Source organism: Suillus paluster, assembly GCF_016628075.1.
Source record: "Suillus paluster strain FC165 chromosome Unknown EDB91scaffold_224, whole genome shotgun sequence".
Lineage (NCBI taxonomy): Eukaryota > Fungi > Basidiomycota > Agaricomycetes > Boletales > Suillaceae > Suillus > Suillus paluster.
The window spans coordinates 1-24936 of NW_024537784.1; the positions used below are offsets into that span (position 1 = coordinate 1).

At 46.4% G+C, this 24936-nt stretch overlaps 15 protein-coding genes and 1 non-coding gene across 16 annotated transcripts; 11 read left to right on the top strand and 5 right to left on the bottom strand.

Moving 5' to 3' along the window:
- Positions 1-17: 17 nt before the first annotated feature.
- On the bottom strand, positions 18-437 carry EDB91DRAFT_323841 (uncharacterized protein; the record flags this gene model as incomplete). The annotated part of the gene is made up of 2 exons (XM_041326853.1): positions 193-437; positions 18-141 (listed from the first exon to the last, which is right to left on the bottom strand). Coding segments are annotated over exons 1-2 (259 nt in total), but the record flags the coding sequence as incomplete, so codon positions are not given.
- Positions 438-492: 55 nt separating this feature from the next.
- EDB91DRAFT_1177422 (uncharacterized protein) lies at positions 493-1474 on the top strand. The gene is made up of 4 exons (XM_041320406.1): positions 493-622; positions 672-725; positions 775-890; positions 942-1474. The coding sequence occupies exons 1-4, from the start codon at positions 604-606 to the stop codon at positions 1101-1103; spliced, it is 351 nt and encodes a 116-aa protein (XP_041169030.1). The 5' UTR covers positions 493-603; the 3' UTR covers positions 1104-1474.
- A 110-nt stretch (positions 1475-1584) lies between these two features.
- EDB91DRAFT_t123 lies at positions 1585-1694 on the top strand. Its single transcript has one exon. It is a non-coding gene; the product is annotated as a tRNA-Leu (tRNA).
- Positions 1695-2264: 570 nt separating this feature from the next.
- On the top strand, positions 2265-2770 carry EDB91DRAFT_1177425 (uncharacterized protein). Its single transcript, XM_041320407.1, has 3 exons — positions 2265-2492; positions 2534-2631; positions 2661-2770. Exons 1-3 carry the CDS (start codon positions 2419-2421, stop codon positions 2750-2752), a joined length of 264 nt encoding a protein of 87 aa, XP_041169031.1. The 5' UTR covers positions 2265-2418; the 3' UTR covers positions 2753-2770.
- Positions 2771-4587: 1817 nt separating this feature from the next.
- EDB91DRAFT_1064730 (uncharacterized protein) lies at positions 4588-5379 on the bottom strand (the record flags this gene model as incomplete). The annotated part of the gene is made up of 2 exons (XM_041314735.1): positions 4588-5203; positions 5255-5379. The coding sequence occupies 2 exons, from the start codon at positions 5377-5379 to the stop codon at positions 4588-4590; spliced, it is 741 nt and encodes a 246-aa protein (XP_041169032.1).
- A 363-nt stretch (positions 5380-5742) lies between these two features.
- On the top strand, positions 5743-6439 carry EDB91DRAFT_1064717 (uncharacterized protein; the record flags this gene model as incomplete). The annotated part of the gene is made up of 2 exons (XM_041314733.1): positions 5743-6065; positions 6112-6439. The coding sequence occupies 2 exons, from the start codon at positions 5743-5745 to the stop codon at positions 6437-6439; spliced, it is 651 nt and encodes a 216-aa protein (XP_041169033.1).
- Positions 6440-6447: 8 nt separating this feature from the next.
- Positions 6448-6699, top strand: EDB91DRAFT_1064727 (uncharacterized protein; the record flags this gene model as incomplete). Its single annotated transcript, XM_041314734.1, has 1 exon — positions 6448-6699. A coding segment is annotated over one exon (252 nt), but the record flags the coding sequence as incomplete, so codon positions are not given.
- A 210-nt stretch (positions 6700-6909) lies between these two features.
- EDB91DRAFT_1240386 (uncharacterized protein) lies at positions 6910-7826 on the top strand (the record flags this gene model as incomplete). Its single annotated transcript, XM_041322013.1, has 3 exons — positions 6910-6931; positions 6966-7231; positions 7290-7826. 3 exons carry the CDS (start codon positions 6910-6912, stop codon positions 7824-7826), a joined length of 825 nt encoding a protein of 274 aa, XP_041169035.1.
- Positions 7827-7988: 162 nt separating this feature from the next.
- On the top strand, positions 7989-10168 carry EDB91DRAFT_1280476 (uncharacterized protein; the record flags this gene model as incomplete). The annotated part of the gene is made up of 7 exons (XM_041324722.1): positions 7989-8420; positions 8478-8606; positions 8661-9018; positions 9081-9341; positions 9397-9474; positions 9527-9637; positions 9710-10168. The coding sequence occupies 7 exons, from the start codon at positions 7989-7991 to the stop codon at positions 9919-9921; spliced, it is 1581 nt and encodes a 526-aa protein (XP_041169036.1). The 3' UTR covers positions 9922-10168.
- EDB91DRAFT_323891 (uncharacterized protein) lies at positions 10016-10377 on the top strand (the record flags this gene model as incomplete). The annotated part of the gene is made up of 1 exon (XM_041326854.1): positions 10016-10377. A coding segment is annotated over exon 1 (268 nt), but the record flags the coding sequence as incomplete, so codon positions are not given.
- A 248-nt stretch (positions 10378-10625) lies between these two features.
- EDB91DRAFT_1177437 (uncharacterized protein) lies at positions 10626-11007 on the top strand. The gene has a single exon (XM_041320408.1). The coding sequence runs from the start codon at positions 10674-10676 to the stop codon at positions 10830-10832; it is 159 nt and encodes a 52-aa protein (XP_041169038.1). The 5' UTR covers positions 10626-10673; the 3' UTR covers positions 10833-11007.
- A 913-nt stretch (positions 11008-11920) lies between these two features.
- Positions 11921-13729, top strand: EDB91DRAFT_323910 (uncharacterized protein). Its single transcript, XM_041326855.1, has 12 exons — positions 11921-12019; positions 12070-12089; positions 12139-12153; positions 12210-12248; positions 12306-12334; positions 12390-12403; positions 12456-12491; positions 12658-12717; positions 12775-12909; positions 12967-13198; positions 13261-13315; positions 13371-13729. The coding sequence occupies exons 1-12, from the start codon at positions 12007-12009 to the stop codon at positions 13572-13574; spliced, it is 852 nt and encodes a 283-aa protein (XP_041169039.1). The 5' UTR covers positions 11921-12006; the 3' UTR covers positions 13575-13729.
- A 710-nt stretch (positions 13730-14439) lies between these two features.
- On the bottom strand, positions 14440-15781 carry EDB91DRAFT_1088723 (uncharacterized protein; the record flags this gene model as incomplete). Its single annotated transcript, XM_041316503.1, has 6 exons — positions 14440-14487; positions 14575-14688; positions 14738-14845; positions 15107-15374; positions 15426-15612; positions 15670-15781. The coding sequence occupies 6 exons, from the start codon at positions 15779-15781 to the stop codon at positions 14440-14442; spliced, it is 837 nt and encodes a 278-aa protein (XP_041169040.1).
- A 2086-nt stretch (positions 15782-17867) lies between these two features.
- Positions 17868-18960, bottom strand: EDB91DRAFT_1021767 (uncharacterized protein; the record flags this gene model as incomplete). Its single annotated transcript, XM_041312574.1, has 3 exons — positions 17868-18122; positions 18183-18810; positions 18875-18960. Coding segments are annotated over 3 exons (969 nt in total), but the record flags the coding sequence as incomplete, so codon positions are not given.
- A 702-nt stretch (positions 18961-19662) lies between these two features.
- On the bottom strand, positions 19663-19863 carry EDB91DRAFT_1064731 (uncharacterized protein; the record flags this gene model as incomplete). Its single annotated transcript, XM_041314736.1, has 1 exon — positions 19663-19863. One exon carries the CDS (start codon positions 19861-19863, stop codon positions 19663-19665), a length of 201 nt encoding a protein of 66 aa, XP_041169042.1.
- A 2934-nt stretch (positions 19864-22797) lies between these two features.
- On the top strand, positions 22798-24832 carry EDB91DRAFT_1256861 (uncharacterized protein; the record flags this gene model as incomplete). Its single annotated transcript, XM_041324236.1, has 3 exons — positions 22798-23121; positions 23175-23442; positions 24282-24832. 3 exons carry the CDS (start codon positions 22798-22800, stop codon positions 24830-24832), a joined length of 1143 nt encoding a protein of 380 aa, XP_041169043.1.
- Positions 24833-24936: the final 104 nt, after the last annotated feature.

The following is a 24936-nucleotide window of genomic DNA, read 5'->3' on the forward strand; positions in this document are numbered from 1 at the left end:
AACGCGTCGGAGCTGACCGTCAATGTGGTTCACGAAGGACGTTTGACACATAGAATTCTGGTTCTCGGTTGTGGAGTTGCAAATGTTGTAACCGACTTGAGGACCACGGATAGCAGCGGTATTGTAGTCGACTTGGTATGGCTAACGCGGAATGAGTACTATTGATCTCATGCTGCCACAAAGTGGACTCACGATACCAGACGGGTAAGCATAATGCTTGTCAACGAGAGGAGTCGGGTCGGCAGGGTCGGGCTGAGCGTTAACAAAGGCAATGCGAGAAACAGCTGCAACAGCCAGGAGGGCAGATGAAAGAGCGGAAGGAGACATGATCTCTAATTATACTAAGGTTGGGTTACTATGATCTGCAACGAAGGACGAATTTGGACGACGGGCGTTGATGAAAGAAGAAGAAGGTTGATCATGAGCGTCTGCTTATTCCGACCTCAAATAGCTTTCGGTTATTTCCACTTGTCAGCCAATGGCCCTGGTGCACTGACCATACCACGTGACAAATACGCGTCGCGTTTAAACCCCGACGCGACTACGTTTAAAGATCGATTAACCCTCAATTCGGCCATTCAATCCCTCCTCATCCCAACCACCATGGCAAAAACTGCAACAGGTCTGTTCAACGCGTATCTATCCCTTTACTTTTGCTCACCGTCCCCTAGAATCAACAACAAAGGCCGCAACGAAACGCGCCAATGCCAAGACCTCCAAAGCTGGTTCGTCATCCCTTTATATGTGTTCTTCGTCCCACTTACCCACCAACAGACAAGGAGGACAAGCCAAAGCGCGCCCCAAGTGCATACAACCTCTACGTACAAGCCCACATGAAAGAGTGGAAGGAGGCAAATCCCGGCGCACCCATCAAAGAAGCTATGTCTGAGGTGCGTATATGCGCATATATACGCCTCTCTTATGTCTGACGCGCCTCCAAGATCGCAGTAATGTGGCGGGACGCACCTGAAAACCCCAATCGCGGCAAAGAGCCAAAAGCCAGGAAGCCCAAGGCTGCCGCCGCACCTAAAGCTAGCCGCAAGAAGAAACAAACACCTCCGCCCTCAAGTGACGCCGAGAATAGTGCTGAGGCCAGCGAGTAACTTATCATGTATGTTTTCTTCTTTTGTGCTATCACGCTCGCTGACTTCTGCAGCCCCCTGCTTCCCTTCCGTTGCTTCTGACATTACATTTCCCCGTAATCATTCACTGTACGCTTCCGCATTTCTTCCGAGTTGTAGAGCCGTGTATATGCTACGGTGTAGCTATTTATTCAGATAGACGTCACCGAATACACATTGACATTGTCTCTCCACCGTCGTGCTTGATCACACGGAAAGTTCGACCATCGACCTCGCGCCATGTCCGACCAATCATGTCGCTGCGAGATACACCACTTGCGCATTCGATCATAAAAACCAATTACTATATTGATTGACGGAACTCCCAGCCTAGTTCATGTGCATGATCCCGGATCCTTGCTTTGTACACTGCTTAGTGGATGTATGCCGCGTCGGTCTTACCTATGGCATGGCTGATTCAGGCTAGTGTTATCAGATAATCAAGCCAGGGAGAAAGTGAGACGGCAAGATGGCCGAGCGGTCTATGGCGTGTGACTCAAGCGAAAGCTTGCCTGCAAAGTTCAGGTTTCTCATCCTCGTAAGAGGGCGTGGGTTCAAATCCCACTCTTGTCATCGTTTTTGGACGATTCACGTCTTTCTGAGATTCTACACAGTCAAGCGCCTTGCAGAAAAACATTCATAAGCCTGAAGAAGACTTGAAGAAAGCAAGGAGAGAATGGACAACGTCGGTGCATCCAGCTGACACGTCGCTCTTCGCGTGCGGTGAACTCCAAGTTGTGTGTCATTACTAAACACAGCTGTGGTGTTTCGTTGTTACACACAACTTGAAGTTCACCCTAGCGGTTCGCCTGTAAGCATCTTTAGTTGTGCTCAATCCATTCTCCCCTAGTCAGACCCATGAGACAGTCAAACAACCTTTGCACTTCGATATCTCCAGGTAAGCCAGACTTCAAACCCAGTCCAAGCAACTTACGGTCATATTTCAGAGGTTATTTCCTCTGCCTGACTGGATACATTGGTTCCCGACATATCCAGCTCCAGTTTCTCTCTCAAGAACTCGTTTGCGGACGATAGCTACTGGCGATTTTCGCACCTTGCATACGCTCCCAATTTTTCTCGATTCCCGTTGCTGCTGCACCGCCAAGTCAGTTTCAAGTCTTGCTGGCTGTTCGCCACCGGCGCCGGACCCTTTTTGGCCTTCCTTGGTTCCTTCAATCCCTGAGGAAATGAGGTACGAACACGGAACCTTACGGATATCACAAAAGACCTCGACAACCGCAATAATCACTATGTAGCTCCCCACTCCTAATGTTGACTTTGACTTTCAAGATCAGTAATGTGGTTTTTCCTCGCGAGCTTGGTCCTATTGTACCTACCCACTCGTTGCAATCTAGAGCATTCCTTATTCTCGTGTGAGTTATCATCCCGCACCGCCGGTGAGTTTTTATTAGCCGCTCGTCTTCCTTATTTTTTAACTTCGGAATACTTAGGCGCTGGTATTCTCGTTCCAGTCAACTTAACCCTCCGCTCGACACCTTTACGGCCACGAGTAGGCTTCGCCCCCCACCTCCCCTTAAGCTGCCTTTCTTAGTCGTCTTTCCAACACACTTGTGTTGTTGCCAACGTTGCACTCGGTCTTTGGACGATTTTGTTTGTACGCGTTGCATTAACTTTTCTACTCAGTGCAGACCATGTTTATTATATATATATAATGCAATAAATCCAGTGGACACTTATCCGAACAACCCTCGTGCTTTTTCACCACCGCAATCGACTCGGAAGGCATTTGAAGACACCGACATACAAGGCCTCCGAGGCTTAGAGTTGCGGCCTGGCGCGGATACTTCCAGTAAGCTCAATCTCTTTGTGAACAATACCCAAACAACACTCGTGCGTTACAGCCACACCAAATGGACACACTGGCCGTGCTTCGAGCAACACTCCCCGTTCAGCGCTGCAGCATTGGTGCATTCTCAGCGAGGCGCCGTCGGTTCCATATGTTCAACTTTGAAATATGCGCCACCCAAACCTCAATCAACTCAGCCTACAACAAGACACTCTGACATGTTTTACAGCCACGAGCAGGCTTCGCAGTTGTGTGCTCGCATTATCGCATATCTCTTTGCTTGTCCCGTTTTACAGCCATGAGTAGGCTTCGGGTTTTTAAGGAGTCAACTTGATGTATTCATCAATGTCACTACTACATGCTAGGATACAAAATAACACAATGTCCGAAGATGATTAACTGCCACGTCAGCGACTGTGAACAGGAAACACCGCGTCAGCAACGAGATCATCGGTAATGAAAACAATACAAAGTTGTAGGAGAGAGTTGTTAGAAGGTCCGACTGATAACAGGGTACCGGAAACCGCGTGACTACATTGCTTTAGATTGCTATATATTACTTTGTATCGTAATGTACAGGAAAGTAGCATTGGGCTTACAAAGTATTACAATATTTACTACTTAATACTATCCGAGTCTAGATCTCACCGGTTTACTGATGGCCACCGACTTGTGTTGATTTGACTGCGCGACTTAGCCATGCTGATGCCATTTCTCTAGACAAAGGACTTTGGTTTGCAGAGGGTGATTTCTTCGCTGCACGTGCCAGCGAGTTGCTCTACAAATGAACTTGCTCAATGTCAAAGACCCAACGATTCATCGTTACACAGGGATTAGTGAACGATCATTGCGATATCTTCGGAAGACGTATCGATATCTGATCGGAGAATAGAAGTTACATAAAATACCGTTGTGCATGTAGTGAATTTTTTCTGGCCTAGCGTTCTGCAAATGGCTGTATTGAATGGAATCTATATCAGATACATAGGTGATATCTCGTTATCAGCTCGCACACGAATCTCTTTTCTGCATGGTCCGCGTTGCCTGAGGAGCGAGTCTGGGAATGCAGAAGCTGTGCGTAGGGAAGTCAGTTGATGAAGCTCAGCAGCGATATTGTAGATGTGGCGGAGATGACTTCTCGGCGGGTATTGTTGGACTCCGAACGATCCGAATGATGAGTAGTATGGTGTAACACCTGCACATTTATTATTTGCGCGTTCCGCACCTTGCGCGGTGCGCGTTTTCGTCAAAAATTGCGCGGTGCGTGTTTCCCACTCCCAATTTTCTTAATCAAATCTGCGCGTTGTCTTTGTATCAGCTGATTGTTTCTACAGCTAGCAGGCCAAGCCACTATATCACACTTAGCGATGATATCTACAAGCACAACACAGACGAGTAAGTCCGTTTCCCACTCCCAATTTTCTTAATCAAATCTGCGCGTTGTCTTTGTATCAGCTGATTGTTTCTACAGCTAGCAGGCCAAGCCACTATATCACGCTTAGGAATGAGTCTCTATTCCGGCTTCCGTTCATTGTGAGTGATGGACATATATTCTACAGTACATGTATTGACGCTGAGTCCTTCAAGCTGCTACAAATATGACGAGACCATGCCAAAGTCCTTGTAAACCAGTACACAATAGTAGCTACTAGCAAGATGTTAGGGCTCAAATACCAGTTTCTCTAACAGAAATTGGCAGGCCTCGGTAATAAAGTGTTCTGCGTGACGGAATGCTGCACCCTCATCGAGAATTTTGAACATAAGATCTTTACAGCCCTCGCTGACACGGCCAAACGACATATCCTTGAAGCGTTTGACGGCATCGCCGTATGGTTGAGGGTTCCTACCATCGAGAAGAAAACGGCCCATACCATTCCACCATGTAGCGTGCCAATCCTCGCTGCAACCGGCCGGGTCATCGCAATCATTCGAGTGCATCAATATTCTTGGTTCCTCCGCAGCCACAATTCGACGATGGTGATCAAGGGCAGCTTGAACATAAACCACATTTAGAAAGACCTCGTTGCCCATCAGCTCCCGGTGTGCATGGGTGATCTCGGTAATGGGAGTTTCTGCGAGTTGCTGAAAAGCAAATGGGAAAAGTGAACGGACGTGATATTTGATAGCCAGGTTTATTAGTTGAGCTGGGTGGAAGCGGAAACGTGCCGCAAACACACGGGAAACAATAAATTCTCGTGCATGACAACATTGGTACATGTCGCAGAAATGGAGGAATTTTGTAAGCTCGTCGAGTGTATATGAGCCGGCACGTATCCTAGTACAGATTGTCAAGTGGCTACATAGAAGAATAAGGGCATCAACATACCTTCCGAAGGTAAGCTCGAGAAACAACTCAAAGGCGTCCCGGGATATTCCTTCGAGGTGAATGGGCTTGTCATCGCTCATGCCGTCCAGCTCTATTTGACCGCTGTTCTGTGTAGCAGCAAACATGTCACGAAAGACGTTGGAAGCCGAAGATAAAATTGAACTGCAGAGCTTGTACAGTATGTTCTCAACCTGCCGGCACAAAATATTTCAAGTTGTGAGTCCAAAATGAAGAATAAATTAGTAAAACACACCTGGAAGATATGGCTTGACGCATGAAAGTAGTAAATAGGGTGTCGAGTTGCCTTTGACATATTGACGATTCGAAAGGATGTACAAGAACAAAGATCAGCTATGAAATAATTAGAACCGTATGTTTGCGACTGTTGTTTGCCTCATCTCACGCGCACACTTTGCTTATGTCGTTTTGGTCATCAATGGTCATCAAACGCTACGGTGGCTACACCATATTCAAGTCAATCTATTGTGATGCCTGCACTACCAACTGCTTTGCCCCAATTTCCGTCTCGCATGCTAAATCAGAATCCGTGGTCTGCAAATATTCGCACTGCCCACGATACTTTGTCAGATATTTACCGACGCGCCCATCGTATTCTTAGTCAAGAAGATGCCGACCCAATCCAGCTCACATTTCATATAGATGCTGTATCAGGGGATGCTATCCCATTGCTTGAAGCCCTCGCACGCGACCCTCAAGGACATGAGATGCAAGATTGGCTCTCTCATACAGCACATTTGCTGGGAGATCTCTTCGTGCTTTTGTCGTCATTTCAGTACAATATGCAGAATCGGTAATCCATCTCTGATATGTATTTTGCGTCATTGATTGTGCAACAGCATGGATGAAAATGTCGTGTTTCCGGAACCAGTGGCCTTGTTGCACACAGGGCGTCCAGGGCGTCCAAAAAAAATGATCGATGTTGGATTCCTCACCGAAGCAGTCTCGACTTCCCGACAAATCAAACTTACTGAGCTTTCTGAAATGCTCGGAGTCCACAGGAACACATTACGACGTTATATGAAGCGCTATGGAGTTGAAAGAAAATACTCGAACCTTACTAACATCGACCTTGATCTTCTCATCACCGAGTTCAAGAAAAAGCGGCCTGATTCAGGTATAAGGTGCATCATTGGTTTTCTCCGCAGGCATGGACTGCGAGTGTAGCATCGACTGATTCAGGTATAAGGTACATCATTGGTTTTCTCCGCAGGCATGGACTGCGAGTGCAGCATCGACGGGTGGTAGAATCGCTCCGCAGAGTCGACAGATTAGGTCAGGTGTTGCGCGACCGACGGGTCAAACGTCGGCGTAAGTATCATGTTAAGCGGCCTAATGCATTGTGGCACATCGATGGGCACCATAAATTAATTCGCTCGGGGATAGTGATTCACGGTTTTATTGACGGTTTCTGCAGAACGGTTTGATATGTTTGTTTGTACAGTTTATCGATTCTCATTTGTATTTCTGCAAGATAACGGGATTGCAAGCAAGTAATAACAATCATTCGACAACTGTTTTGGACGTTTTTAAGCAGGCGACGCAATTTTTTGGGACGCCTTCTCGAGTGCGAGGAGATCGGGGCGGAGAGAATCTCGATATAGCAACTTACATGATAATGAAGAACGGACCACGGCATGCCTCCTTCATGTGGGGATCGTGAGTTGTGATCCCATTGGTTTATGTTATGTAGTACTAACACCCAACGTACTAAGCTCTACTCGGAATACTCGAATCGAACGTTTGTGGGTCGAGGTTGGCACTCAATTCGCTAGGAGATGGAGAGCGTTCTTTACCCGACTCGAAAATTATCATAGGCTTGACCCTCAGGCCGCGAATCACATCTGGTTGCTCCAGAGTTTATTTCTTGATGAAATCAATTTGGATTGCTTAAATTTTCAGGCAGAATGGAACTGTCATCCCATTCGCGGTCCTGACACCAACAATAAGAGTCCCAAGGTAAACTCGCAGTTGAATTTTTGATGTAACATTGACAAATTACTGGACGGACACATAGGATTTACGTTTTTTAGGGCACTTGCAGTTTGGCATCTATCGTGATGACTGTGAAGGTGTGCATCCTGATGTGATTAACGAGTACTACGGGGTCCATGGTCACACGACAACTCGACAGCGTCATCAAACAGGAGCTGGACACCCCGCTGATGAAGAAGACAGCGACTCAGATAGCGATGGCGAACATCCGAGTACTATGGTACAGGCCATCAACAACCAGCAAAGACACCAGATCCGTCACGAGGCCATTAGCGTGCCGTCACAACAGAACCCTTTTGTTGATGACGCAACACGACAGCAGTTTTCCACCACCCTTGATGAAGTTATAGCCAATGATATCACGCCAAACAATTGCAGACTAACGCTAGATGAGTGGGATGGAGATGAATACCCAACATTTGAGACTATTACCTTTGGTCAACGAGGATCAAAAGAACTCCACGTTTCACTTGCTGAACCGATCTGGTTTAATCGAGCGAAATTATGGTGTCAGGCATTATTAGTTTTGTCATATTTTCTAACTGCCAGTAGCGACTAACAAGTACTACACGTCAATGTAAAATGTCATATCCTTGTTAGCTGTATATAAACTGCTGGGCCATCTACGTAATTACCTTGCTTCAGGTCATTTGCACGTCGAGTCTACTGCTTCAAGTCATCTCCGCATTCCCTTTCACCAGTGCCCTCCGACTCCCGAGCCATGGATCCCAAAGGCAACAACTTGAATCAAGAACTCTTCTGCAGAGGCCTCAAGTCGGACAGTCAAATGTGTGACTGTGAGGAGTTTTTCCCTCGCACACAGGATGAAGGCCATTGCGCAGAGTGTGGCCATGGTCGCAGTAAGCACCCCCGCAAAGCTTCAACGAGTCGTGAACCAGTACTGGAAGTTCAAGAGGATGCTGATGAAAAACCTCATCCAAGTTCTGCAGTCGCTATCAAGGATATTTTCACTCGAATCACTGGTGGAAAAACCGTCAATGACAACCTGAAGCTTGCCACTACAGGCAAGCAAGGAAGCCTAGTGCCGCTCACCAGTGCTCGAGAGGAAGCGTTATCAACTCTGACATCAACTCGGCTTGCCGGTTATCATAAGCTGGCCAAGGGCCCAGTACCGTCGGCAGGCTCGCGAAAGGTAAGTGTTATCCTAGTAGTGCACAAAAATATATATTCACATGAAAATTGCGTTCAGGATCGTAAGGAAATCACCAGCTCACAAATGGTTGGAAGCCAAGCGCGCAGGAACACCTCTTCTAGTGTCTCAATGTCGGGGAACACATTTCGTGTTGCATCAGTGGCCATGTTGACTTGCGGTGTTGATGTCAGTCAAGAGCCCTCGAGAGACGGATTAACTCGCTAACTCAGTTTTTGACAGAGGAACGGTCTTATCAGAGTATCCAAAGTCCCAAGCAAGAACGGCCAAAATGAGATCCAGGCGATGAAAAACCGTGGCTGTTACCTTGAACAGCAGTTCATCATCGAAGGTGGATGGACTTATCGCAAGGTCACCAGTCAGTTACGAAGTTGGTTTCCTAAAGTCTTTGATTACCTCGACGGTCAAGTCGAGAAGCGACAATCAGCTACGTTACGTGAAGAGAAGCCAATTTGGCGGCTCCTCAACAAGTGCGGACAAACGCTAACAGTCGTCGATATCGGGTTTCCAGCTGGGAGTGATCTTGCGAAACACAAGGGCCGGGACAAAGCAAGTGTTAGTGATTGTCATCTTTGGTTTGGTGCGTTCTCGTTCATTTTTTGCTTCGTTCAAGTTGTACTCATGAAATACTACTGGCGCTAGTCACAAGGAACCGGATTCCTGACAGCGTTTACGAGTCTTGGAACACTCAACCCGTGATAGCTGGATCGGATTCTGAACGCGACGATTGTAACGATATCCTTTTGTCCGACACCGATGATTCAGTTAGCATCAAGTCGGACAATGATCTTGCAAGTTCATTGATGGAACTTGATATGTCCTCGGATTTGGACGTTAAGGACCCAAAAGGCAAGGGCAAGGCAAAAGCGGCACCTACTAGGTCACCAATGAGAAGCCGGAACGGTGAGTACTATTTGTGATTCAAATTATAGTATTATGTACTCATCTATTTCTATAGCAAAGCGCAGTCACACTCTGCTTTCCCCGTCACCATCAGAAGCCACTAGGAAAGCAGTCCAGAAGAAACTCAAAAAGGGTTCGTCTCTCAAATATTGTGACAACCAAGCTTATTTTATTTGTTGTTCTAGAACCTGCAAGTGACACTGCCGTTCCCTTATTTTCAATGAACTCTGAATCTGCGAGCCCTGAACTCAAACTTCATCCGTCGACCCAGCCCAGCGCTCAATCCAATAGCTATAGTGAGTTTATCATTCCACTCATTCGACATTTATACTACTTGTTGATGAACATCTGCGCTGCTGTTATTTCAGAAACGGTATCGTTTCGTACTATGACTAGTCGAGTGCCAGCTACCCTCAAAGTAGAGAACAAGATATCCGCTCCACCAGACTTTGTGTCGGTCAGTGAAGCGGATGTCCTGTGGCGCGACAAGATACAGGACGATGACCCTTTCGCGGAATACATCAATCCGTGGGACTCCCATTACTCTATGCTCAATCTTGCCAACCTCCGAGTAATTTGAGAGTCGGCATAGGCTATCTCGCAGTGACCAGGTCTGTTTTTTAAATGACAGGCGCGTTAATTTCGTAGTTTTTGTTCTTTGTGCATCGTAGTACATACTAGTATCCTCGTCATTTCATTCCGTATCGCTACATTCAACTTGCACCCTCGTAATGCCTCACCTACTAATGATATCTTGCAGTCAGATACATGATTCACTCGTTACTACTTTGCGGACACTCATTGGATGCAGATGTGTTGTCACTTAGGCTCACCGAGCGCTGGTTCACCAAAGTCGAAATCATCAAGGCTGAGCTTGAGGAAAAGCAGTTCAAGGTCAAACTTACTGTCATAGACACCCCCGCGTTTGGTGACTATGTCAACAACTGCGATTCAACAAAGTCGAAATCATCAAGGGCTGAGCTTGAGGAAAAGCAGTTCAAGGTCAAACTTACTGTCATAGACACCCCCGCGTTTGGTGACTATGTCGACAACTGCGATTCACCGAAGTCGAAATCATCAAGGCTGAGCTTGAGGAAAAGCAGTTCAAGGTCAAACTTACTGTCATAGACACCCCCGGGTTTGCGATTGACCTCATCTCGATGACGAAGGAGTTGCACTACAAGAACTACAGGCAGCAACAGATGGAGATGAGGAATGCTCGCTACTTATCTCTATGCACATGCTCGACCTCATCTCGACAACGAAGGAGTTGCACTACGAGAACTACAGGCAGCAACAGATGGAGACGAGGAACACTCTCTACCTATCTCTATGCACATGCTCGACCTCATCTCGATGACGAAGGAGTTGCACTACGAGAACTACAGGCAGCAACAAATGGAGACGAGGAAGTTTGGGGAGCCCACTCACATCAGCATCTTTGGGCGAGATGGCGGGAAACGGACTTACTCGTCTGTATTGTGCTGGTAGATATCATTCCTAAGCGTGATATAGTGGCTTGGCCTGCTAGCTGTAGAAAAAATCAGCTGATACAAAGACAACGCGCAGATTTGATTAAGAAAATTGGGAGTGGGAAACGGACTTACTCGTCTGTGTTGTGCTTGTAGATATCATCGCTAAGCGTGATATAGTGGCTTGGCCTGCTAGCTGTAGAAACAATCAGCTGATAAAAAGACAACGCGCAATTTTTGACGAAAACGCGCACCGCGCAAGGTGCGGAACGCGCAAATAATAAATGTGCAGGTGTTACACCATAGAGTAGAGCTGTCCGAAGGATCCGAGATGTCAGTGCGAGCGCAATAAAAGGAGTGATGGACGAACGACGCTTTGACGTCGGTTCGTACCAGTCATATATTCCGTTTCTCGATCGATTTATTTTTCGTTTCCATCCTACGTACTATAAAGATACGAGCTGGCCCATATGAGCATCTCAGTTCTGACTACAGACTGAGATGTGAGTACCCGTTATTTTACAGACGCGATACAATCAGTTAACGAGTTTCTAGTATTGCTTTAACTAGGTACAAGACTTGTAATAAAGAGTTCTGACTACAGACTGAGATTATTGCTTTAACTAGCGTCCCTCCCGTCCGCTCGTACCTGTAACTCACTACAGGTATACTATGATATATCATCAACCAATCCCACCATTAGGCCAAACGAATGAACTACAATTCAACTGATGCAAATGCAGCAAGAATTTTTCGAGAGGGTGCGCGAATTAACGACACAGTACATTCTGATAATAGGAGAGCGGCGGTGGCGCAAGCGTGGGTAGCAGCCTGGATGGCACAGGTGAGTTCATTTGTCATTGATCTCGTTCATCAGACTTTTCTGGTAGAATGTAACGTTATTTGGAGATGGATATCGCCCTATGCGATGCTCATTTTGGCCACAAAAACTCTGGATGGTGGTACATCTAGCACGAACACCATCGTCATACGTCCACAAAATTCACTACTCCCCACACCCATCCTATAACAGTATGACAGTGATCTCAAATGATCCCAGTTGGTGGCCAGCTATGTATTCGGGTCTCGTTTACAGCTATTTTGCAGGTTTGTGGAGAGCCAGTCAGATGATGAAGGTGATATCTTGATTTCATCTTGGCTGCGGTTTCGCAGTTACCGCCTCCGCTGTGGTGATGTATGATTTCGGTGAGCGAAATAGTTCTCAAAAACCGCTGATATCCTTATGGTATTACTAGTGCTAACATTCGGACAAGAGGTACGTTGATGTCCCCGAAGCAGTCATCTCACTAAGAATGATTTTATAGGTCGAACTGGTCTGGGTGAGCAGAGTCCCACGCCAGATGAACAGGATGGAAGTACAATTAATTCATGGCAGAGGCAACGCTGGTCCCTGATGACTGTTCTCTATCTCGGTGTATGGAACTTGCATGATACGTGTGGTTGACAAGTTGTGCTGACTTGTATTTTCTAGGTGCGCTATCTTGGAATATTATATGCTGTGTATGTTTGGAAGGCTAAGTAATTGGTGTTGTGCTAATCAATCATTTCTCACCAGTACCAACATGCTGAGTATGTTTCCTCACATACACCGTCTTTATTTCTTCTGACTGGCGGCATGCAGCTGGAGTTCCGACCATCCCGATGACAGATGCAGTGAGTATTCTGTCCTGGTTCCTGCCATTCCCGTCTAATCAACTGCACTCCCACGTAGGGGTGAGTGAGCTTCTTGACCCGCTCGTTGGTTCCACATAATGACTACCACAGCTGTGAGTCTATTAGGAGTGTGTGATACTCCGAGGCTGATCACTGACTCGATTTGTTAGGCATTACCGTGTTCCTCGCAATGGAGTGGACAAATATCGTCGTGTTTGCAATGACAGGCGGTGAGCCACGCAGCTGCAACCCCTCGGTAATACTGGCTCACTGATATATTATGCAAGTCATCATGATGACTCGGTTGTATGCCATGTATCAGCGGTCCAGAACGGTGTTGATACTTCTCATTGTCATCTTGCTAGCTGCCACCATCGTCAATGGAGCATTGAACGAAATAGTAAATAGGCATGCCTCAGGGGGTGAGCTCAATTATGGATGAAGGACTGAAGACAACGAAGCTCATTGACGAACCCCAGAGGTGTACATTCTCTTCGGCACCTATGAGTGTGCTATTGACCAAGGGGAAGGTGCCCAACTTCTGACGCTCATATCTTGGATATTCACCATTGTATGGGAGGTCCTTGCACTGTTTCTCGCAGTCTGGATTGCTGTAAAACGTTTCCGTGAACTGAGACAATCATCTAGAGGAGGGATTATCGAGGACTGTTTTACGGTGTTAATAAGAACTCACGTGGTCTACTTTGCGAGGTGAGCTCGTAATGTGAATGCGGTTGTCCTTTTTCGCTAAAGCTTCACACATGTTAACTTAGCTTTGCTGCTACTGTGGGCATCTGGCTCGCTATGTCGCTTTCAACGATCTCAGCGGTATGTCGATCTATCATTGACCTCTACATGCGACCGCAGTTCATCATTTCCATAGGACCCATATTCCTTGCAAAATCAGATTTATGGTGGTGTCGCTCAAATTTCCTCGCTCGTGCGGATGTTTGTGCTGGGTCCACGCCTAATCCTTAACGTTAGAGAACATCACGCTAAGCCCGTGGACGACTCTGATGCAGTAACCGCCATAACTGCAATTGCTTTCCAGGAGCGCACGCATGTGTCAACAAGCAGCAGTGTGTAGCACGGGAGACGACTTCTTTACACTGGGAATTCTGCAGGCGAGAGAATATGTTTTTGTCCCAAGCTTCGTTGTGGTACTTATATAATTAAGTTGTGTTGTGTTCCGAAGTAGATTTAAAAGAGAAGTAGGTCTGGACAAACATTTATCTTTATGCATCACTGCTGGCGCTAGCTGAAACCACATAAAACGTCTCGCAACCAGTCCTCATCTTACCTATTCCCCACCTCAGCGCCCGGATTGCTTGATAGCACTGTGGGAAGTAAAAACACTGAAAATTGGTGTCTAGAATACTGAAAATCAGGGTTCAAAATACTGACTTTCAGGCTTTTGTATCTTTCAACCGCAGTTAACGTCGGAGCCAGAAGATAGGATGGGCTAGATTTCAGTGTCTAGAACTTTGAAAGTGACATTTTTCAGTGTCATAAATCCTGAACTGAGATTGACGGCACACTGAAAAGCACTTGATAGAACACTGACATTGTGATGTTCGCGGTACTGAAAAACAGTGTTTGAGACGTTGCAAATTAAGAGTCTGTAGTACTGAAGATTCTCTACTCCAGACACTTCTCAGGACACTGAAAATTCACTGTGCACGCAACGTCGATAATGATTGCAATAATAGTACATTGATATCAGACTCGGAGTGGGCAAGCGTTACATGATGCGGTCCAAAAAAAAGAAATAACGATAACGAAGCATCGAGGGTCCAGCTGGCAGCAAGAACATGAGTCCAGAGTGTATCGAATAGCAGGCTGCCAGCAGTCCAAGGTGCATGTGGCCTCCATTCGTGAGACAAGACAAGTCGAAGAAAAAAGGTCAGTACTGTCAGTGCCGGGCGCGTTTTCTTCTGATGGGGCCTTCCAGTTCATCCCCAGCAGACACAGCCACTGCCTTGGCTTTTCTCCGGGTCTCCCTGTGTGTACGAGGTCTTGTGGCAGGCGACTGGAAAAGTTTCAAACATGCAGACCTGAAACTACTCTGCGAATACAAAAGGACTTACTGGTGGCATCGAGGAGAGAGCAGACAGTGATGAGGGGTTCCCCTGGCTCGCACAGTCGGAGAGCTTGAGGGCATTGGCATGTCGTGAAGGTCCAGGCTGTGGAGGTGGTGTGGTCTGAATAAATATATGGTCAGTATATGCTTGTCGAATTAAACGAAAGCACCTCTGCGCGCCAAGTCCGGCTGCGAAACCTCGGCGGACCACCCTGAGCTTCATTGCGATGGATGACAATTGTGTTTGACTTGGATCGCTGAATGTTTGACCTGCAGATCTGGTCCAGTGCATCAGTAAACCGGTGAGACTCAGATATTAGTAGATTTTGTAGTATTTTGTAAGCCCAATGCTTCTTTCCTGTATATTACGATACAAAGTAATAAATAGCAATCTAAAGCAATGTAATCACGCCAATTCACGCTCGGTTCAGACTTATATATTGCTTTACATTACTTTACATTACTTTATATTGTTTTATAATGTCATGTATAGGAAAGAGCGTTTCGGCATACAAAATATGGGAATATCGGTGGCTCACTGATTTACTGATGGCCAGTTCTTCATCCGAGTCTAGTGCAGGATGTAGTTGAATCCCAGCCTGTCTGCTTTCCAACAGCATCGTGTGAGCCTCCGTGATACTGACATTGAGTCGATGGGCAATTGCACAAGTAGCAACGTATGGAACCAGGAAAGAGTGAGTGAACTTCTTGATGTCGAGCGGCTGAATAGCATCAAGAGGAATGGTGGATGTGCAAAACATGGCTTCTAGGGTGTGCACAATGACATGCTCGCCCTTTGAACCGAAACTACTTGGAAGAAAGTTATCAGTAGCCAATCAATAGAAACATGATACTTACAAGCCAGCGCTTGATAACTCGTTGATGAAAGCTGTTGTAGGTCCCTTGTCTCTTGCAAAAGCAAGAAGGTACTCCTCCTCTGTAACTCCCTTGTTGTGGTAATGGCAGGTTATGCAATCCAACAAGGTTGTCCAGACGATGTGGCTAGCTCGGGTGCTGTGATCTGAGAGGATCTTAGTGACATCAGCTGTCAATGACCACGTGAAATCATTAAGTTCAAAGAAATTAATAGATACTGGCCAACCGTGCTCTGCCACATGCTGATGTATTTTTGACAACTTGTTTTCAGATGTGAAGCATAAGGTGAAGTACCGTGCGACCATATTCTCCTTCCTTGTGGATGTGTTCTGCAACATCAGCAAAACACTAAATTTAGCACAGTTACCGTGGCGGCTTACAGCATATTACAGCATATTACAGCATATTACAGCAGGTGCAGACTTCTGTAGCAATGTGTAGCGATCAACGACGGTATATATAAAATTTCTACAGCATGACATAGCACCACACATCGCGCTACAGTGAGCAACTTGAGAAGTTGGTACCAGCTCTTGGTTGTGACATGTGACCTCCGAGTCTAAGTTTAAACTTGAAGGAAGAGCAACTTTTAAAGCCGGCATTTACAAACATTGATTCAAAGTATGTACAATACTAGTAGTAGATGGGACATGGAATAGGAACAGTATAGATCTGGCTACTAGTACTAGTATTAAGCAGGCTTCACAACTTGAAGCCCAAAGAATCGGACACCACATCATAATCGAGTGTTTGACTCAGAGTCGCGCTCGGAGATCCTGTGGATAAAAAAGTGTCAGTAGTAGAAGTGGTTGAACAAATTGAACAGAGTACAATTACCTGCCAGTGGTGGTGAGTGAGCTAAATCTACTTCTGGGCTGAGCGTATCACTATCAACGTGACTAGTAGATCTGCAACGGCATTTTCGAGGTTTACTAGTAGCAAAGTCCTCCAACAATGTGATTCCACTTTTGCGGACCGAATGGCGTACATAACCAATGTCGATATCAGCATCCTCCAATTTCCTCTCAGCTTCTGTGGCCTCGAACTCATAGAGTTTTCCAAGTGTGACATTCTGCTTGAGAATGGAGTCTGCGAGTGTCTTCTCCGCCAGGCGAACATCTCGCTGTGCTCAGGTCACATTCAAAACAAGCTGGGCCTTGAATTCCTCGCTAGCCCAGGTGTCATTGGAGTTAGTAGATTCCTGGGCAACATTATCATTTCGATCCTGAGCATGTATGGGTACCGTTGAACTTACATTATTGCTGTCTTCACAGTCGGAGCCTGGCTCCGTTGTTATCAGGAATATAGGTGATGGGAGTTTTTTGTCCACATTCAACCTACTAGTAGCAGAACGCGCAACAATTGGCATGGTCAAGTTACACAATAATGCAGGGAATCGGTTGCGCAGAGCACCAATAGCCCTGGGAGTTCCAACGCGCTTCCAGTTACTAGTAGGGTGCGAGATGCTTTGCATAGTAGTAGACATATGTTGAGCCTGAGCCTGATAGATGGACAAGGATGGGGTGTGGTGAATGGTTGATGGGTGCGATTGAATGGATGATGTGCTGTTCACGACTTGTCCATCTGTGCTCATGTTGGAGACCTTAGGGGGAGGTCCTGGTACCAGCGCAAGCGTTCTGTGAATTGCTTCAAGTTGTGCTGGATGGGTCTGGGATTCATCATGATGCGAGTGTCTTCGATCAAGTGAAATCCCTCTAAGAGACGAGGCTGTCACAAGTTGGGCACTGGAGGACATTCAAGACTCTTTCAAGTTGTGCTGTTAACAAATTTTTGTGAGTCACACTGACTCAGTGGTTAAATGGGATGTGACAAATTAGGCATACATGATAGTATGCGAATATCATGGTACATTCAGCGAGAAACATCCATAGTACTACGCATGTGGTATCTAGATGAGTAGTAGTATGTTTCGTGCAGTCCTAGAAGTACAAGAACAAATGTGACATGGATGACAACAATGAGGAGCCTGAGATCAACAAGATAGCAAATTCAAACTTGAAGAGCAGTGCAACAGAACAAGCGAAGATGGAACTAAGTACTAGTACCAATCATGTAAATTGTCAGTGTTGAAGGAAACCAAGTCTAACGACAGACACTCACCTCAACAATCGACACAGCAAGAGCCTACTGATGACCCTTCCCCATCCCCTTCCCATTTGCCCTCCGACTCAGAGTCTTCTTTGGTTTTGCCTTAAACTCTTCACGGCTTCCCTCAGGCTGGATCTTCGACTTCTTTGCTGAGTGCTCCGGCTGCACATCAAGCGATAACCCAGCAGAGGATGAGACCATCGCATCGGATGAGGAAGTCATTGCACCAGATGAGGAAGTCATTGGAATTGATGAGAATGAAGTACTTGTCGGTTGGGTGCTGGAGTCTGAGGATTGAACCTCAACGTGCATTGTCTTTTGCTTGTCATATTTGTGGTTGCACCAATCCAAGTAGCGGCAGTAAGCTGTGAGGTATATCGTGGAAGAGATAGAGTTGAGAGCTGCCATCCAAACAGGCTTGAAAACGGGATGGGAATCACGCGCGCTCTGAATTGCAGCCTCCTCAAGTGCCATACCCTCCATCAACAATATGATATACCTCTTCAAATTCTCAGCAGCGTCACTCAACATCCGTTCAACATCATTCATCTGCAATGTAGGGTAAAGGGTCTGCAGGGGGTGAGTTGAGATCAGAAAGTAGTACTACTAATAAGATGAATATACACACACCCCCTCTGCCAATGTAGCAGCATTCTTGTTGTTAAAATCAAAGTGACCATCTGCGCCACACTTATACACGGTGTACCGGACCTCGGAGATATCGATCCAGATATGAGACTTGAGCTCCACCGGTCCAAACCTTGAGCTCTTCTTGATGCGGAGAGGGATGAACTCCTTATAATCCAATGCAGGAGCTGAGTGAAGTTGTTGGGCAGTGATGTTGTCTTCTTTAGGCTGTTGCCATTTGGCTCGCTCTTTGAAGGATATGACGAGAGCGTAATTGATGTCTTGATGACCATCACATGTGATGCTGAGCTTGTGCACCATGCAGTTCATATCCGAGGAAAGCCCACATTCTCCAACCCATTTGGAAACCGGCTTTGCTACCGCCATCTCATCTGACTCCATATCCTCTGGTGGTTGTGCTGTGACAGTAAGGTGTAGGTCTGGAATGTTCGTGGAGTCCTTGTTTTGGATATGGTGATTGAGGTGCATAGTGATGTTGATCAGGAGTTTGTCGTAAGGGATGGCTTCCGTGAACTTGTTGACGGCCTTCGCAAGGTGTGCAGCTGGTTGTTCGTGGACAGGAAGTGGGGGCATGATATGTAGATCTTGAGTATCCGCAAAGTAGACGAATCTGTAGTAGGAGATGGGATGTGGTCAGCGTATTATTATGACTCAATTACTACTCTGAGGTTCACTTTGCTCTGACTTTGAAATCTAGCTCTTCTGACGTAAATGCTACCACTGCTGCGTATTCTGCAGGCATAATATTGGCGATGACCTCAGATCATGGTAAAGATTAATCTATGACAAGTAATAATCAGCCTATGATTGTATTGGCTTGAGGATGTTGAAGGGCTTCGAGGACGACTGCACAGTGGTCTTTGTGATGATGAATGGTTAGGAAGAAGATTGATAGGTGATAAGCGATCTGAGAAATACTAACCTAAGCTTAAAGAATCTTGATTATCCGAGTCTGTAAATTGAATGTGGAGTCTTGTCTTTATTGCTGTCTTGAGGTCTTCAAGAACTTGCTTGTCATAAAGTTCTGTGTCTGTTGGAACATGATGGTGCAAGGAACATGGGTTTTTCGACTTGTTCTTGTTGTACACATGGAGGAGAAGGGATCAAGTTGTGTGATGGTGATTTTGGGAGCCAAGACTTGGAACTCTTTGAGAACTTAGAATAAATAACTGGAAGAGTCATGATTGTGCTGGTGACAGGCATTGAGAGAGAGGTATGATGACAACAACCAGTGGCCTGCCAATCAGGGCCTGCCCCACTGACATTCGGATTTAGTCAGCCAAAAGCCATGTGCCGAGGTAGTGCTGTACATCGCTATACAGTGGATCCTTGCAGGATAGCGTACATTCCATGATGCTACAGTAACATATAGTGATATATAGTGACATACACCGAGTAAATAGAGCTCTTGAACCATTGATATATTACTTTAACACAATTGAAAAAACTAGTACTAGTACTACTACGGCTCGGAGTTTGAGATAGCATAGTAGAAGTCCTTGTCAATGTATTTGTTCAAGAAGAACGTCTGAGCAAAATGAGCACTGTTTTCCGCTGTTAGACGTGAATCGGCAACACAGCCAAAGCGGGGGATAATGTGAGCCAGAGAACGAAGTTGATCTAGTGGGAGGATGTCATCAAAAGGAGTCCCTGCTGATCGCATTGCACGCTTTAAAACATGCATTTGCATTGTGTGTTCTAGTAAGTTGCCATGTCACTGAGGCATGACATCCAACTGTTGAACATACATAAGGAAATGCACAGCCCAAGAGGCACTACTACTAGTTCCTCGTGGAGGAAGTGGTTGCATGATAAGGTGCACCTCAACAACAGCATGGCCTGCAATTTGCTCAGACATCAATTCGGACATAATATACAAATGAACATTTGAAAAATGTACCTTTAAGCCCACTAGTGGGCCATTGTTCACATCTGGTGTCATCAATGGTGAAAATAGCAGCATTGTAGTGGCCATGCTTCCAAGTTGCGCTCGGGGGAGATGCATTGATCGTGAGAGCAGGAGGAATGATCAATGGGGTATGGTACGATGCCTGCTGCACACGCACTTTGAACCAGACCATAAGGTCGTCAAATGGAAGAGGTGCATTGGACGGTGCTCGGTGTTGTCCCCCCAGCAAGTGGAATTTCTGAGCTGTAGTACCCTCTTGTTGAATATAGTCAGCAAGTGCTCCCCGCAAGTCAGGTAGAGATAGTTTTTCAGCAATGACATTGACTGGTATGCATCGTATGAAAGGATCAAAATTGAGGTGAATTGCTGTTGCACCGACCATGAATGTGCAGAGAGGTCTGGCTGCTTGGATGTCCAAAGAGACTTGCTCTGCCTTTCTGAAAGAATTGGTCACAACATGCTTCGGCCCCCAGAGATCATCCGAAACTGTCTGCAAATGAGCTTCATCAATATATGCCAGTGAACCTTCATCCGAGTCATGATGTTCAGAATCATTGTCCATCATTCGAGATGAAGAAGCAGAGGCTTCAAGTTGTGACTCTGACTCTGACCAAGCGATTATTGATGTCGTGATCTGAAAGTTTTGACACTTTTCTTGGTGATCAAGAAACCGGCATATAACATTGCATGTCGCACTGGGCTCTTCCAGTGACTTGTTTGAGCTTTGAAATACTGCCATTGAAGTGTCGGAGCGTCATGAGTGGTTGTAAAACAGAGAAGCAAAAGTCTAGTTCCTGTTTGCCAACAGCTGCGAGACACCACTTAACATTGTGATCATAGAACTCACGGTGCCAGTGATGCAGGGATTCTGGAGTCAAAAACAGATATGGATCTGCAAGTGGCCAATCGCGCCAGAATGGCTGGGCCACACCGCTCAGGCGGAAGGCAGCACATGCATTGAAGTAGCCTTCAATGTCAAGGGGATCACAATTGATGCTTGAAAGCTGGCTGAGAGTCATTTTAGCTGTTCAAGGGTGGTGTTGGAAGGCATCTCCGAAATTTTTGTACATAGCCATAGTTACCAGCAAGGTCTTTCCTCGAACACATGCAAGCATGCATGCCTTGGGTGTATCGACAATGTACAAGGCTAAGGGGGTAAAACAATATCTGAGGTTCCCAAGTGGGTCTGACATCATCCGCCCGATGCGTGCAGCTTGCTTGAGTGGCTCCAGCACAATATCTAGACATTGGTGGACCAAGCGGGCTTCGAGAACACTCTGCATCTGCTTCACCGGATGCAAAAATTCAGCAATTGGAAGCAGCACTGTCCGGAGGAAAGCATGTGAGGATGCCTTATTTCGAGTTGCCATCTTGATATTGGCAAGGCTGATCAGGAGCGGGTGAGCAACACATCCACCAGTCATGTTGGTAATGTTGGTTTTATTGGAGGAAAGGATGATGCCTAACAATGTTGCACCATCCAGAAGTTGTGACTATGACAGGGTGTGAGAGTTAGCAAGACAAGCTTGGAGATTGTTGATACTGTAGAGTACATACCTGCATTGACCATGCTGTGTCCCCCATCACCCATTCACTGTAAATTCGTACTGTACGTTCCACTGTATCATAAACACATTGAGGTGTGAGATCTATTTTATTTGCAAAGAGCGGGTGGCTAAAAAGCGATTCAATGCAATCCAACGGATCGCGCCAGTAAAGATGTAGAGGTTTCTTTGTTGGGTGAGTGTCGAGATGATGTGGTACTGCCACTTTGGAACAGAAGGCAGCAGCTCAGAATGCCCATCTAACTCCTTGGCGGTACGAAAGGAGAGGGGCAATGCTTTAACCTTAGAATAAATCAGCACTTGTGACAGCAACACAAGCGCTAATTCAAGACGTACTAGTTCCAGCCTCAGGAACTCATCTATGGCTGCCATACTTAATGACGAGCACAGGAGAAAACTGCTGAGCTCCCGATTCTGATGGGACATGAATGGATAGTACAAATTGTCTTTGCGATGTACTCCATAGGAATCCATGTTAAACCTATCTAGAAAGGTCTGGCTGCGCAAATATACCTTCACGGCATCCCTGAAGTGCTCGACGTAAGGCTTCTCCGAAGCTTGGCTGCCCAAAGGCTCTTCAACGGACCCTGGGAGGTCATTCTCCAAGCCCACCGTGCCTCCGTCATCACCGTAGGAATAGCCCAAGTCACTCATGCTGCAGTGAGCATCCGCCTTTTCCCCACTGTCAACTTGAACTTGAAAATCCGTTAGGGAATCTTGAAAAGGACTCGGTGTTCTGGAATGACGAGGGTCCATCAACTGTGAGTTTTGCAGAATTTGCACTGCACTCTCAAGCTGATCGATCCATCGTAGGCAGGATGTAAGGGGCTGGCTCAGGTGTTGCGAAACTGCCTGAGCACTCTTAAATTGTTTTAAACAGTTAGGGCAGTGGGCTGTCATTGAGTAGGGAGTACTAGGGATGGAGGTAACTACTAGTACTACATCCGAGTCAGCTGCTGAAGTGTACTACTAGATTGGCAATTTGGTATGTAATGTTAATGCGCCGGTATGACTTGGACTTGGATACCACTATGTACTACTTAGTAATTAACCATCATACAGCCACATTTAACTTTGATTTGCAGGTTTGATTTCTCTGTCATTCATCTAGTCATGTGCTACCATGCCAGTGGGCCGATGGAAAAAGCAACGAGTTGTCGAATCAGATGGCATCGACAACGATGAACCAGCGACATCAGTCCAACCTCAGGCTCCCTGTCACCGTACAAACCGACCTGGCGCTGGCGCTGGAGGAAGAAATTCCCAGCTAGAGAAGATTGGGAATGCCATCCAAACTCCAGCCAGAGCACCCAGTGGCAAATCGAAGGTTCGGAATGTTATTGTTCCCATTGATGAGCCCGAAAATGTGATGGCTCCGCTAGTGACAAAGAAGAAGGGGAGAGGAAAAGCGGCACCTCGCCAGCTTGAGAGGAACTTGAGTGTGATAGTAAGTACCCGCCTGGTCTGGTTCATTTCTCAGCACTAATATCTAGTATTCAGCAGGAGGCATCCGAGTCAGGCCCCACTGCCACAAGTCCCACACCTGCTCTACACGTCACGGACCAAGGAAGGTTTGGATTTCAGGATCGTCCAATTCCCTCAGCATATGTCAGTTCCAAACTGCTCCAGCCCCATCAAACAGAACTTCATCCTGACTCAACGACACCCCCTGCCCAGCCCTATGTCCATGATCGCAGTACCTCTCAGGGTGCTTCTTGCAGTACTTCTCGTGGCGCTTCTCGCGGTGCTTCTCGTGGCACCTCTCATGGTGCTTCTTGCAGCATCTCTCATGGCACCTCTCTTTGTGACACTCAGGCTGATGGAATCAGAATTCCAGCCATCCAGCACCCCGTTGTTTCTCATGACGCCTGTTACAGTAACATGAGCATTACGCATCATTTCATTCTTTGGACTCGTCTGGACCCAAACCATGGTTATGATTCTATTTCTATCTCTTTCTTTTTGATCTTGTTGTTCTGAAACGCGAGAAGCTCTCACTTCTACCCCTAGATCAGAGAAGCCCTGGCTTCTACTGAACCCTATGCCCTTCCCACTGTTTCGGTTCTCTCATTGATGGGGATTCCCCATGCCCTTTACCCTTACCGTTCAACCGGTACTTCTTACCCCTTTTTACTTATGACTCACACAATCCTTGACCCTTACCACTGACTTGGTATTGCCTCCACTTACCCTGTACCCATACCGTTCCACCGGTATACCACCCTTACGTATATATATCTCACTTGTACTATAGACAGATTCTCTAACTTGAATCTACTCAGTTCTCATCTGATACTTGTTGTTGGGTCTGAACTTCTCTTATCTAAGAGAACTCCCTCTGTACACAGGACCATCTTCTCTTGAGACGATACTCTTGAGTTGAACTCTGTCTCTTGGATCGTATCCTTGAGAAACTCCAATCAACTCTATGCAAGTAAGGGCTTCAACCCTTACTCAGACTTAGTGCAGGCAAGCTCCTTGCTGGGCTAGCGCTGAAAGCCACACTTCGAACACCCCTTGTGGGTTTAGTGTCGCTAGATTTCGTCTGAGAGGTTTCACGTAACAATGCCCCTCAATCTGTCAACACTCGTACTGTTTCTCACAAAGTTCCTCGGTCTGTCAGCGACCAACGCTCACACTCATCTATTCCCATCAACTCTGCCGTTCAGCGTGAGCCATTGACCACCATAACACCCCATTGCACCATTTCTCGTACTCCTCCCGCTTTTGGTTCCACTAGCCAGAACATGTTTGTTGATGAAACTGAAGAAGGTAATAAAGAGGCAGATCATGATGAAGAAGTGGACGTTGAAGAGGATGACATGTCTAACGAGGATGGAGATTTTGCAGGAGACGACATCAATAATAACATTATGGACTATGACTTGGAGCAGGATGTTCACAGGAGTGATGACATCATGCCAGACCCCTCAGACCACAATAATCAAACCTACCCTAGCAACAACCAAGTCAGACACCCTGCGCAAGTACCTGATCAAGGTGCACATTCGCAGGACGAGGATTATGATGACACGGGAGTGGCTGACATGGACCATGATCATTGGAACGATTGCACCACTAGCAGGAAGGGTAGAGACCAGAACATCAACGTAGCCCAGGCACTAATGCAAGCGATCCTGCAGAGCACTAACCAATGAGCTCCGGGTCATTTGGGCACTCCAGCAGTAGTTGTAAGCACTCACCCATTTTGTCAATGTGTATTGACACCTTTTTCAGCCTAATATCAATTATGATGTCTTCC